General features: G+C 45.8%; 1 protein-coding gene across 1 annotated transcript; it reads left to right on the forward strand.

Annotated features, from left to right (window-relative positions):
* Positions 1-7,594: 7,594 nt before the first annotated feature.
* Positions 7,595-9,833, forward strand: LOC306959075 (cystatin). The gene is made up of 3 exons (XM_079550763.1): positions 7,595-7,825; positions 8,195-8,308; positions 9,443-9,833. Exons 1-3 carry the CDS (start codon positions 7,598-7,600, stop codon positions 9,518-9,520), a joined length of 420 nt encoding a protein of 139 aa, XP_079406889.1. The 5' UTR covers positions 7,595-7,597; the 3' UTR covers positions 9,521-9,833.
* Positions 9,834-14,825: the final 4,992 nt, after the last annotated feature.

The following is a 14,825-nucleotide window of genomic DNA, read 5'->3' on the forward strand; positions in this document are numbered from 1 at the left end:
GAATGTGAGCCATAGCAACACTACTCACTGATGTATGCCATCACAAGGGTGGACACTTTTCACCTGTCATTTCTATAGTTGGTGCCTCTAGGAGTGTAATTCTACAGGATTCGCTGGCAAGAGGCTTTGGCTGGAGGCTAAAGAACATTTTTTTGGTAAGGTTTTCTGAAAATATGAACATATTCTAATAGAGTTTTACAAACAAAGCTTTCATGCTCAAGAAATACATTTTTGGGGTGGTAAAGAATGAAGAAAATGTTACCTAATTTATTACTGAATGCTTGTGAAAGACTTAATAGCCAAGAAACTAGCAGTATGCCACAGATGATGCAGGAGACCTGTGGTGGGTCTCTGCATGTTTCCTTGCAAAGCTATGCCAAAGCCCCTTAATTCTGACCTTAATTATTTCAGTGGCAGGCATTTGCTGAGCAAAGAACTGAGACCGTGTCAAGTCTGTGCACTGAGGTTTGTGAGAAAGCCAAAGTAATCAACCAGGCTGGAACTGGGCTCTGCTAGTTGTGGCTGAGCTATTCTGATTTTAAGTAAGGCCTGATCCATGCAGCTCTTCCTACAGAAGCCAGCCCTGCAGCTTCTACTGCCTGTAGGAATACAGGATCATCTTCCTCTACAGGGATAGGTTGATTTTGCTGGGCAGTGAACCCCCTCAGTAACTTGCGATGAAACTAAAGCTTCCTTCTCCCTGCCCTGCTGTTGTGTTCATTAAAACCTAATCGGTATTCAGCTTGCAAACTGAGAAGGGATATGTTCACACAGTTTATTTTCTCCCAGTCAAACAAATCCTTCTAAGCTAACCAGCCACTGTGTTAGGACCCTTTTTTCGTAGTAGGCATTATGCAGATTGCTGGGCAAAAGTTCTGCCTGGTTTTGTTTGTGAGCAGCTTCACAGACCATGACATCCGAGGTGCTGAGAATGGTTCTGTGCTATTCCCCACTCCCTTGTAGAGTTTGTCTTCAAATTGTGCTGTTGGCATCTTGTAGCTGTGTCATAGGCTGCTGACATGCAGTGACGTGGCTTTCTCCCTCCCTCTTGGACGACTGAGTAAACCAGTGGCCAGCCCATGCGAAGCAGCCTGGCTCGCTCACAAATAACCAGCATCTTGCTTGAATAATAGCATTACCCTGAATGCGAGTCTTTGCTGATGCGTCTGGGCTTACTGAAACCTGATTGCTGAATGCATGTGTATAGATCAGTGTATGTACAGCTGACTGTTGGGGTGAGTTTTGGGGTTGCTTGTAGTCTCACTTCCCTCTCTAGGGAAAATCTCTGTGGTCAAGTGTCTCTGTGTGCTATGGGGTGACTGTCTTGTTTTGTTGGCAAGCTGCCCTGACTTCCTAGAGGTTTCTCTCTTGCCATTGTTAAAACATTCTATGCATCCCTTCCCAATGTTTCAGATCCAACAAGCACATTGTAGAAGGGGGCTTAAGTCCTTTCTAATGAGTAGCAGCCAGGCATTATGCTGGCAAGCCGGCCCCTTGAGAACAGCCTCTTCTCTGCTCTCAGATGTTTCTTTCAGTGACCAGAGTTTTGCTTCACTATACCAAAAAAAAGCCTTAACCAGGGGAAATTTACTGCTCAGAAGTGCTGAGTGAACAGAAATCATAACTAGTTTAAACCTAGTGCAGAGGGAACTGTGAATACAGTCAGGCTGTACACCACTGGTGTGTCTTCCAACCAAACCAAATCAACCAAACAAACAAAACCTCCAAAAAACAAAGAAGCTCCAAACATAGTCTGATGTATGGCTCCCAGCTGGTTGGCTCTGCTAGGAAGGAACATGGCAAAGGAGCTCATGTCAACCTACACAAAATTCAGGTTCTAGATGGCCCTTTAATTGTGGATTTGTGCAAGCATTAGGGAGTTGTAGTGTTGCTTCCCACAAAGGACCTTCATCAGAAATGCGCCTATGTATATTTAAGAAGTGATGTAATGCTTATGGCATCCCCACATTTGTTGTACGTCCTAAAGCCCTTGGGTGTAGCAGCAGTGACGCTATGAGTGTTTTCAAGGGAGGACCAGGCATGATTCAATTTGTACAGAGGACAGAGGTGTTTTGGCTCTCTTCTCCTGGAGAGCCTGGCAGTGCTCCCCACAGCCACCATGCTGACGTAGAGGAAATATTCCTCTTTTGCGTCCCTGGGACCTGTGGAGCCTCAGAGCCCGAGCTGTGGTCTTTGCAGGCTTCTCCGCCATATGTTGTTCCTTTGTTGTGTGCAGACCGTGGCTGACATGAATAAATACTCTTTTTTCATGGTCTGGCTTCTCCACAAGCAAATTTGTATTGAAACATCCAACTCTATCACTCCAACATTAAAGCTTGCTGCTTTAAGAAGAGATGAGAGTGGGCAGGACAACATACCCAGCAGGCTGCTGGAGGGCCAGCTTCAGTGCAGTGTACAAACATACTTAATTTTAGGCTTATTTCTAGCTCTGTGAAGTCACTGGTTCTCTTCGGAGGCTTAACTTAAACATGTGCTTTATACTTTTGGTTGGACTGGGGAGAACTCATTTTCTTGGTGAGCTCTGAACCAAGTGATTCCTAGGGAAGCAAAAATTAGCCACTGTGAACTACTTATTAGAAATCTAAAGCAGGCAAGCTATTTCTCCTGCAGGCTGAGGTGAACAAATATAGAAGAAAAGAGAATGGCTGAATTACTCTCAGCAGATGTAGACTAATGCAGTGACCAAAGACATCAGTTTGACAAAATCTGTGATTATTTTGAATCGCTGTGCCAGCGTTTTCATTTATGTTTCTCAGTATGGAGAAGAATACTGGTGTGTTGTTTGTATTTTTATTTTTCGCTAGCATCCTGAACACACCAGTACTGCCCTTTAATTAGCATTCACTGCCAAAAGTGTGGCTTCACTGCCTCTTTTGCACAATCTGACCATAGTGATTGCTTGGAGTTACCTTAAATGCAGCTTTTCTGCTGGCAATCACTTTATTTACTGCTTGGCTGTAAAACTTCCATCTGAACACAAAAGCAGATTAACATCAGTAATTACCAAAGCAGATGTTTGTAGACAAATACCCATTTCTTAGAAGCAGATTATCTTCTGCACTGGCACATGGGAAAGGGATTCATATCATGCAATGCTGTCACTCTCAAATGATGTCAGAAGTGACTCAGCAGAGAGGTGTGTAACTCCCCTACCTTGCTTCCATCTCCTAGGAATCACTCTCTGAAGGGTGATGAAGCATGGGACAGAGCCAATTGTTGATCTTACGGTGATCAGTCCTGCTAGATGTTTAGCATTTCATTCTTGAAAGTGACTGCCAATGAGTGAACAGGGCTTTGTGCTACGTGTACTTGCTTCTTTCTCTTTGGTTTGAATAAGTTTGTATGTTTTGGTGTTTTTTTTCTTGCTGTTCATGAGAAATCTAGGGCTGTGCCTTTGATTGAATTGAACACATAGGCCTATGTTTTCTAGCAAGTCTATTCCCACTGGATTGCCTGAAAAACGCTTTTGGTACAACATGCTAGGCTTAGTAGAAGTAGAAAATAGTTAGATCTTTCCAGGCTGTTGTGCAAAGAAAGCATGGTTGTGCCTTGGAGGAATGATCCTCAGCTGGTGGAAAATGGCAGCTTCAGTCTTTTCTAAGCCAGTTATACTGTGAGGACTGAAAGATGTTCAGATGTTTTTGAAGCCTGTCCTGGCACACGGTATTTACCAGCTGAAGTCTACTCAGCCTTGTAGTCTATCCAGAAAAGCCACCCTTGGCTGTCTGTGGTGAGAGCTCATCAGCATGTGAAGGAATGTCAATGCAGAAAAGATGTGACTGTGGTTCTGGCTCCTTTGGGGCTTCAGGTTGGTTGCCTAGATTTCAGAGATGACCTTTGGAAACTAAAAGAGAATATAGGTCCATGATTTTCCTTGTGTGGAAAATTTCCTCCAATACTATCTGAAAAAAAAATAAAAATGCAGAAGCAGGGCGTGGACAGAAGTGGCCATGGTCTCTGAGGAAGGCAGAAGGTCTTTACCTCCCCTAGTATCACTGAATATCAGTTGGTGTGGGAAAGGTGTGGATGGACTAATTTCCATAAGCACAGGACACTCTTCAACAGCAGTAGCTTTATTTTTGGCACTGAATCACTCTCAGCTCTGTGTCATAAATTGCTGACCATCTTGCACAAGAGGCTTTCAGTTTTTGAAAGCTCTCCTTTTACATAACACCTCCCTTCCATCCCCTTGTGTGGGTTACACAGCACAGAAGGAGAAGGGGAGCCATGTCAGCACCCCACCTATCGCTGCTCCAGCTCCACTGAGTGGGATCCAAAAGTCTGGCCCCAGCATAGGCTTGGCCTGCACTTTTTTTGCTGATCCCTTGGTTATGAGAAATTTAAACCAGATGTTCAGTGTTCAGTCATGCTTATTTTTCCTGCCTCTATCACAGTAATTACTCTTTACTGAGGGTCATTCAGAGTTCAGTTCTGTTGAGAAACTGTTATTCTTGATTAGAGGATCGGCTGCTTTTTCAAACATCCTTGTCTAATTGCACTTTGAAAGACATGTCACAGTATCCCAGAGCTCTTCGGTTAGCTACTGAAGAGAGAAGTTGTTAACAGCAATGACAGGGAATGTAGCAGTTATTTGGAGAAAGGAATCTGCCTGCTGACTTAAAAAGCTTATCAATCCTGATTGGAACTGAAACATAGATGAAAATATATCAGATATTGCACAAACAATATTGAACCAACTGTGTGGCTTGACACAAGAAGACACTGAAACTATGTTTCTGTTTCTGGTAATACTGACAGTTCACTGTGTCACGGACTTTGCCAGTATTACGTCAGGAGTCTGATGCTGCTTGGTATATTACCTTAGTCCTTGGGTCATCTGATTATTTGAAGATTTCTATTTTGTTTATTAAAAGAAAAAGCTTGTGATATAGCAATTAGTTGCACCCATCAGAAACAAAAGGATCAATACAGTTTTATTTCGAGAACCAGGTTCTTTTTATTAACCTGCTGTTAAAGCATCATTTTTTGCACCCTCTTCCCCCCCTCCCCCTTTTTTTTCCTTCCTCTCAAAATTTCTGTAGTTCAAGTTCTAAAACAGTAAACAGATGCAGCTTGCTTCTGGCTCAGATGTGAGGAAAGGCCAAGAGAACAGCTATCCACAAAGCCTTTGGCCCCGGCTGGAAACTCTCAAACTCCAAAGGGTGTTTCCCATGCAGCCGTTCTGCACAGTGTAGCCAGGCAGCAACTGTGTCAAAGAGGGACTCTGGCAACCACTATTTTGCAGAATAAATATTGATGCATCTGTTAGGAGGGCAAAGAGAAATCCTGGCAAAACAGAAACATGTTCTGACGCTGCTGACAAAAGACCAGCTCTGCTTTCTGCAGTTATGTGTCTTCAACTGAGAATAGTGTCCATGTCTAAGGAAGAAGACAACGATGTTGACCAACAGGCAACACCCCTCAGGCAGTTAAAAAGCTATTCAGACAATCACAAAATCTCCAGATATACCTCAGTTTTCTGTGGATGGGTGAAGGAATGTGGAAGGACAAGCGAAGAAGAAGGAATTCTGAGATTGGTATTTGAGATTTTTCTCCCTTTCAAACCACTTGTGATCCTTTAAGTTCAAAAGTTGGTGATGTGAGCAGGGGGGCAAAGTGTTTCTGGAAACCTGTATGTAGAGTGGGGAAGGGTTGACAGCCACTCCTCAGATGTTCCTTTGTTTCGGGTGCAGTTTTGGGAAGCTGCAGCTACTTGTCTGAAGTGCCACGGAGCCAATCCCCCAGTATGAGGAGCAATTCTTGAGGAACTTCTCCAGGAGAAACAAAACCCAAGCTGAAGGCTCTGCTCCCTAAAACTCAAGACAGAGACTCTTCATCACCTGTGCCCAGACTGTGGTCTTTCTGGGGGTGAAATGGTCACCCTCAGTGTTGAACCTCCTCCATTATATGTGAATGATTACCTGCCTAAGGAGGGCAACAAGCCTTTCCCTTACGAAAGGTGTCACCATCCCTCAACATAACTGATGCAAGCCTCCTCTACTTCCTCAGTCTTTTCTCTTGGAGTGGCTTTGTGGGGTCAATTATAAATTGGGCCAGTGACAGATTAGCATCTGAGAAGAAACTGGAATTCTAGGTGAGCACTGGAGGGCCAGGTGAACACAGCAGGTTCCTCCTGACCATCAGGAAGTCCTTCTGTGCTGTCTGGGTGCCACTGCATTGTCACAGGCTATCCAGTGGAGTTGTGGAGGCTCCTCTTCTGAGTTCTTCAAAAGCCACCTGAATGTGGTCCTGGGTAGGCAGCTCTGCATTGAAGTGTGTGCTGCTATAACTCAGGAGGACGCAGGCCAATTATGGCTTGTTTTATCTTAACTCCAATGAGGTGACTTGTTTACCTGGACTGCAGGCAAAGTATTTAGCTCTTAACAAGGGCTATTTCCCCCTGCTTTTGCCCTCGGATACACGAAGGGCAACTGTAAAGCCTTTTCTGCCCAGCATCAGCTCGGACTGGCTCTGAAGAAGTAGCCAAAGCTCCTTCAATCCCAACAGCACTGATATTTCCTCCTGTGTCACAGGCAGCACCTGATGCTGCAGTAGTGCTCATGTCTTTCTCTTACCAGTAAAAGCTATCATAATGTCCTGTGGTTGCAGCATTAGTTGCACATCTTGTTGCCAACTGCAGGGGAGTTTCCTCTGACGGTTTTCATGCTGGATATTGCTGGCACTCAGCAGGCTACAAATCAGCCTTTCCAGTCAGTCCACAAACCCTTTCCTTCTCATTATGAGAGGTGTTGAGAATATTCAGGCATAAAATGTCACGCTCTCTTGATCTAATAACTGCATAAGGCCTTAAATCTCACTCATGCTAGCTCTGTAGTGCTATATTAGGTCCTGTCTTGCCAAACTTAGGGTTCCTGACAGGAGAAAAAGACCTTGTGGTTATGAGATGAAACTAGAAGTTAAGCCATCTGTCTGGGAAGCCAACCTTGCCACTGATACCCCTCTGACCTTGAGCAATTAATGTAGATGAGGAAACACCAATGCTGTGGAGGCAGATATAGGAAATGACACACGGTGTTTTGTACTAAAAGCCAAATTAGTAACCTAAAATGCTGTGTGGTTTTGTTGCCACCTCTCTACAGTAAGGGAAAATAAGTGCTAGAATAAATCACGTGGAGGCAGAGCCTGGAAAAGCCTCCAAGTTCCCGGACCCATGTGGGATGCAGCCTCCTCCATCCGGATCCACAGAGAGGGCTGTGGGTGGTGTAATCCCGGACGGGCAGCCGCAGCCCTGCCGTGCCAGCCCCACCCGCGGCCTGTCTGCGTGAGCGCACCCTGACTGCAGCCTGCCGCGGGCTGCTCTGAAAGCCCACCGTGCGAGGGCTGGGATTCTAGGATTCTGAGGCACGACGTTCCCTCGCGCACTCTTTCCTGCTGTCACCGTGGGTGTTACTTGTTGCTTCTCTAAACCGTCCCGCTTCCCGGCCTTGCCGAGTTCCACCCTCCGCCCGGCCGGGAGGGGCGGGGCGGGGCGGGGCGTGTGGGCCGAAGCCGCCGCCCATCTCGCTCCGCAGGCCTTAAAAGTGCGGCGGCGGAGCGCGGCGCGGAGTGCGGAGCCATGGCGGGAGCTCGGGGCTGTGTGGTGCTGCTGGCCGCGGCCCTAATGCTCGCCGGAGCTGTCCTGGGCAGCGAGGAACGCCCCCGGCTCCTGGGGGCTCCCGTGCCCGTGGATGAGAACGACGAGGGCATGCAGCGGGCCCTGCAGTTTGTCATGGCCGAGTACAACAGGGCCAGCAATGACAAGTACTCCAGCCGGGTGGTGCGGGTCATCAGCGCCAAGCGGCAGGTGGGTGCGGGGCGGCCTGCCTCTGTGTGCGTGAGTGCTGCGGGAGTTGGGATTTCTTAGGTTAATGGGGGCTGTTCTGCTGCAGGAGGTGGATGAAAGCTTGGGGCATACGGCTCTGAATGCTAATGTTGCCTTATGAGCTAATGCAGCTTTGTTTACTGATTAAGGAAGCTGCACTAGTTTGTTTACTTGGATCTTGCTTCCTGTTTGGTAAGGGATGCCGAGTGTGTTTTCTGTGGAGGTTGCCACACACTGCCTGCTCTGTACTTTTTGGCTGGTTGTGCTTCTTTCCTGTAAGGTTCTTCTTTTTAGAAAGCTCCTAGGTATGTGCTGCAAATAAAACTGCTACTGCCTGTGATCTTGTTGCAGCTCGTGTCTGGAATCAAGTACATCCTGGAGGTTGAGATTGGTCGCACAACTTGCCCCAAGTCATCAGCTGATCTCCAGAGCTGCGAATTCCACGATGAGCCAGAGATGGCTAAGGTAGGCTCTAAGCAGGATGTGCTGCTTCCTGGGTTCCTACTGCCCCCTTCCCTCTGGGAAGGTGGGCAGCATCACCTGTCTGCTTCTAATAAGATGAGATGCATCATGCCTTTAGACTGTGCAAGATGCTGTCCTTGCAGAACTTGTCTTGCCAGATAATGCTCACAGAGGAAGGGAGACATTGCAGCATGCTTAAGTGGAGAGTTCAGGCTGTGGTGCACAATAGGAGTACATGTGCCTCAATCTTATGAGTGCATGTGGGATATGCAGAGGAAACTTTGCTAAAAAGGGATTGCTTAGGGGTCTCCTGGTTATCAGTTTGGTGCCTTAAGTTCTCATACCCTTCTCAGCTCCTCCTGTACACCTGTGAACAAGCTCAACTCAGTCCTCTTTTGAGACAGTCCCATCTCTGTGAATCTTTCTATGGGCTAAGCACTGATCGCAACTGGATTACCCTGGTTCTCTAGATTTACTATATCATGCTGCATGCAGATTTCTTAAGAACTAATCTAGCTTTTCAAGTTAACACCAAATTGTCTGTCTGTCTTTGGTCAGTGTCTAGTTCTTGCCTGTTATTTCATTACTGGTGTTGATTGGTAATAGGCTGTACTTCTCTGTGCATGTTCCTTGTGCCTCCATGAGAACTGACACTGCACAGGAATGATCCACTAAGCACATGGGTGGAAGCTTGCCTGTGCATCAACACAGCTGCCATTGTTAGGCAGGCAAGCACAAACAAATGGTTAGCTGTGTGGGCCTGCCTGCCTTTGCTCTCAAAGCTTATATTGGAGAATTACCCAGGCTGAAAGCTCTGCAGCACTGGGAATTAGTGAGTGGAAGCAGCTTGATATTGTGAAATGTTGACTGCTTGGCTTCTGTGTTAGCATTTGGGATAAATGATCCTGAGCAGGTTCTAAGTTTGGGGTTCCAGAACATACTGCTGGGAAAGTGCAAATCCAGAGTCACAAGAGTGGCATATAGTCAAGAATCTCAAAATGGAATAGATCTGTGTAGAACAATGATACTGTTGTATGTTCTTAATATGATATTTATGATATAATTAATAATTAATCATAATGATATGATTAATAATTAATATGATATATGATATGATTTCTTTTTCTCTCTCCTCAGAATACCATATGCACCTTTGTAGTGTACAGTATTCCTTGGCTAAACCAAATTAAACTACTGAAAGGTACCTGCCAGTAAGCCTCTCTTGGCTCCAGCGGTGACCAGCAACCAGTTACTCAGATGAAGAAAGAAGCAATAACGTGAATTGAGATGGGTTGTATCACTGCCTGTTAACTCATACTTCTGTATGCTTGTGCTATGCAAGTAAAACTATGTAATCTTCCTATAAAGCACAGTATGATCTCAACTTTATTTTTCCTCTTTGTAGTTATATTTTGGAGTAGCTGTTTGTCTTCTCACAGCTTTCCCAATAAAGCAACTCCAGTGTCAGAATTTAGGATAAAGTTGGTGTCCCTGTGAAGTGACTACTGTAAACATTAAAACTCAATTCATCGTTGCTATTGTGTGTGGTTGCCTTTATATGAGTGTCTGGTGTCTTGGAGGGAGGGTTTGTGTTTATTTATCAGCTAATCTCCCATGCCTAAATGATGGGATGAGAAGAAATGCAGGGTCTAATTACAGCAGGAGTAAGTTTGGTGAAAGTGTTTAGCTGTTTTGACTGAAGAAGTGTTTGGACTTTGAAAATGCTGTAGCTTGCAATGCTATCTTTTGGGAAGGTTAACCAGAACTTATGTGAAGTGTGTGATCAGTTTCTGCTGGAATTCTGCTCCTGTCAGCTGCTGTATTGCAGAGCTCCATCTGTTTATGCAGCTGTGCCGTGTAAGAATTAGCCATTCTGATGTCTCTTGTATTGCATTGGAGGTGTTTGGGAAACACGGACTTCCTCTGGCATTGTCTTTACAGGTTATCCTACTGTATCTTTAGTTCTGTAGTGTTTCGAAGATGAAAGCTCTGAGTAGGCATCCCCAGGACTTTACTTCCAGTTTGAGCAATAGTATGGCCAACTTCATTTATAACCTGAATTATCTCCACTAGAGCTGACGGAACAGCTGCTTCAGCACCTGTGCTTGGTCCATCATAGCTTCTGTTTGCAAACAGTTACAGGCACAGAAAAGCCTGGAGGATAGTCAGTGGCAGCAAGCTTGGCTGGAGGAGAGGTGGAACTGTAGTCTGGCTATGCGTTAACCAGGGCAAACTTGAGCGATATCTGATCAGGATACATGCTATTGAGTCAGCAGGTGGAGAGGATCTGTGCCCAGGAACTCTGAAGGCAACTGGCTAAAGTGTTTCCTTAAATTCATTAGTTTGTGGGGCAGTTGAGGATACCTGCTTTGAAAAGGCATGTGATAACACTTATACCAATAGCCTTAACTTGAGAATAGTCTAGCACTAAAATAATGGGAAAGTTATTGGTGTTGAGTGAATAACTGATGAATAAGAGACATCCGTCAGTGGTTTTACAGCAAATGGATCAAGTCTGGAAAACCTGTCTTTGTTCTGCAAATGTGGGTGTTCCACAGACATTCCACATCCGCAGCCTTCCAAATCTAAGTGTGTGTATGAGCCTGGTGGGTCTTTCAGTTGAACACATTGCTGCTGATTTCATTGCCTGTGCCATCAATGCTTGGGATTTGTGTGAGTGTCACAGGGAATGACAGCTCTGGATTGGAGAAAAAAATTCTACTTTTTCAACACCTTATGATGTGATCTCATGATGAAGTGGAAGAGAAAGATTCTCTGAGCAGATGGTAAGTAAGAATGGAGCATTTTAAGGGGGTCTTGTTTTTAACTCTGGAAGGAAGGAACAGGATCCTCTTGAAAGAAATTTCATCTTTAGTTGGGAGAGGAAGCTGTCAGGTAAAGGTGCTGAGATTGAGCAATGAGAATGCTGCTTGTTTTGCATGGTCCTAATGAACTTAATTTGTCTTGTATCTTTGTTTCTTTGTATTCTGAAGTAAACAGGCACCCTTTGGTGTATGTCTTACCCAAAGACAAAATAAGCTGTGTCTTGCCCTGTGTTACTCCTTCAATCATGGAATTCAATCATGGAAGCGGTATGTCCAGGTCTGGTGGTCCTGTTTTGAAGGTGAGTAAACTGAAAGGAGTGTAGAGAAGAGCTGTAGAAGTAATCTGAAGAAAGCAGCTTTTGATGAGAAGTGTAAGAATGCTGTTACTCTTTTCTTAAAAAAACAAAACAAAACTTTAGTGAGAGCGATTGCAATCACATCTTTGGGTATGGAGTGACTTGGATCTAATGAAGGAGAACAAATGGAGTACGTGACTAGAAAGTGAATGTTTCTAATGGGAAATACAGCTGCCTAATGAAGGAGTGAATTTCCTGTTGCTTTGTTGCCTTTCCACGGAGATGAGAGCTCAAGGAAAATCAGCTTTAGCCCAATCCATGTTCTGGTACTCACAGCAAGTGGAGCTGTGTGAAAATGAGGTTGTGGTAACTGCAAGACCTCTCATTACATACCTTCCTTGGAAGTGCATCTTCTGTGGGCTGCTCTTTCTTCCAAGGGCAATGGCACGTCCCCTCATCGCTGGGGTTTGGTGAACTTACAGGGAATGAGCTGGCTGCCTGCCACCAAAGATCTTCATCCAGGGCATGCTTGGTTCCCTTCCTTCTACTCTATCACACCCCTGTTCCTGCTGAGTGCTAGCAGGATAGCTAGCAGGATACCAACAACCCAACCCCACCATGCCCACAAACCATGTCCCTCATTGCCACGTCTCCACATTCCTTGAACATCTCCAGGGACAGCAACTCCACTCCCGCCTGTGCCAATATCTCACCATTCTTTCTGGGAGGAAAGCCAAGCATTTTACCACCTTATCTGTATTTATTAGACAGCAGCTCTAAACAACATGTAGGAAAAACAGTGAATGTGCCAGAGAAAATGAGAGTTTGGATGTGACAAGCGCCTGCATTCAACGGTGTTGTGTTTTTACACTGAAAAATTCCAATGACTAAGGACACAAATGAGTGGCACGGATTACCCCATCCTCATAAACTACTGAGTGTCAGTCTCTGTGACTGTCCCTGTGTGCACTCCACCTGGAGTAAATGCTAAAAAAGCCTGACCTAATTTAAACACCTTCTGCTCTAGACTGTTTCACTTTGTGTTTGCAACAGGCTAAGAGCATTAATGGAAGTTCCCATGCCAAGAGCATTCTGCTTGGCAGGTCTTTCTGCTTGGCTGGATGGTGCTAGCTGGATCAGTGTCAAAACCTGCCTGAATGCCAAGCCCTCATTTTTAGCTGCATTCACTGCCTGACTTTTTCAAATGTGAGGCGTGAATGACAGGTGTGAACAAGCGATCTGGGTCATGCTTATTTCTTTTTGTCTCTTGCTATGCTTTGCTTGCACGTGATGGATCAGTTCTGGGGTTGCACTTCCTTAAAATCAGGCCAGAGCGTTTTCCTGGTAAGCTATTAGGAGAGATGCTTTTAGGCTGCTGCAGCTCATGAACTCAAAGGTTTTTACTGGCTCTGAAACTTGGGGAGATTGAGGGCTGACAGGCTGTGAAGTGTAGCCCTTCTTAGCAGTATCTGCCACACAGTTCTTTGGGTCTTTCTGAGATCCTTGAAGCCACCAGTGCTCCTACCAGCTACAGAGACGCTCTATACATAGCCTAAATTGCAATTTTCTGCAATTATGAAGGCAAGTGACCATGTAAGAATTCAGGCCACCCTGGAGTCCTGCACACTTAGGGCTGAGGTGTCCAGAACCATTCACAATGTGTATACACTGTGGATGTCTATTTCTCAGCTTAAGGTAGAGACCTCTTTTATGAGGTGCTTCTTGCCTTGGAGCTGGGTGGCCCTAGGCTGGACAAGGAAGGCTAAGGAGTCGTTCTGGTGTTCAGCTGGCTTTGGTGAGAGGAGCAGGCAGCCTGCCTTCCCTGCAGCACGTCCTTCAGCAGGCCTTCCTTGCTGTGCCCTCATGGCTCAGTGCCACAGCAGATCCGGGGACTCGAGGTGACATGGTTGCTAAACTTCTTCCATATCGTCACTCCCATCCCATTGCTTAAATTGCGTGAGCCTCTGTGACTGTAGGATTTTGCAACAGAGAGAGAAAGGAGAAGCTCACGTACCCATCTCCATGATAAGCCAGGGCACGAGAATCGGGGTGTGTGCTTTGATTATTTCCCACGACACTGTGTAGTGCCCTCAGTGCCTCTTGTTGTGCCATCTCCACCTTTTTAAGTATGCAGGTTATTGTTGAGCAATCAAATTTTTCTCCTCTCTGTATTTATTTCCTGCCCATTCCTGCAGATGGGTCTCTTGCCTTATAAATAGGTGTCCTGGTTCCCTAATCCTGGCCATTTGCAGCAGCAGTCTGCAGGGGACACTGTGACAGAATCACTTTGTCCTCCTTAACCTGGGGAATGAAGAAGGAGACAGAAACTTAAAATAAAACCTTGGGCTCTCAACATTATGTCAATAATAATAAATAGTAATGTCATGTAAGCAGTTAGGAACCAGCATGAGTGCTTAAACTGAAATTTTCTCCTTTCTGTCCCTAATGAGTACAGGTACCACAGAGGGCACTCCCCCAGCTGGAGAGGAAGCTGGACCTGAGGCCTGGCCATGGAACCAGTTTCATTCCTTGAATATAAAGGTTAGCAAAAAAAGGTGATTTCAGGTGAAGTAGTGATGTTTACACTGACCAGCTGGGCACAACAATTGTGGCTGAGGGGTGGAAGCAGGGAGCAAGCACAGCGCTGACCTGCTCCCATCATCCTGCTGCCCATTGGCAGGTCAGCCCCTGGGGCATTTCATGCCAGGAGCAGATCAGAAGGGCTTAAAATCTGTGGCGTCAAAGCCACTGAAGTTGTTCGGGGGCTTTTTTTGCCCTTCAGATTATGTATGTTTTCAGAGCTTCTCAGAGGGGTTCCCTGGGGACTTGCATGGCTCAAACGAGCTGGAACAAGGCAATGCTATGTACCGAGGTGACTTGCTTGGAAAAGAGCCTGCCTCTGGGCCTGTGCTACATGCTGCAAGCCAGTTTTGGTATTTAACCCTGCTGGAGTCACGGAGGGTTTCTCGGTGGTGGCCTCTCATTAATCCTGCTTTTCCTACGCAGCAGTCAGCCAGGTGCTGCTATGTGCAGGGGGCTGTGCATCTCCAGGTGGGCTCTCCTGCGGAGCTCTGCAGTTGCCCAAACACCTTTAAAACCTTCCCATGGGCTCTGCAGGGCTCTGCTTCAGCTGACAGCCAACGAGGAGTAAGCTGTGCCTTGTCTGAAGTAGGCTCTGGCAAATAAGTTTATTATCTTTATTTTTAAGCTATCCTTGGAGTCAGTGCTGCCTGAAGTGGGCCTAAACCAACCTGCAAGCTTTAGATGTGACCAGAACATCTCACTGCCAACATTCAGGATTATCATCAGCATTCACGTTGGGCTCTATGCCATACAAAGGTCAGAGGTATCACCCCTCACTCCCTTTTTGTGTTCCATCCAGGCTTTGCCCCACACAGC

This window comes from Tetrao urogallus, assembly GCF_951394365.1.
Source record: "Tetrao urogallus genome assembly, chromosome: 2".
Classification (NCBI taxonomy): Eukaryota; Metazoa; Chordata; class Aves; order Galliformes; family Phasianidae; genus Tetrao; species Tetrao urogallus.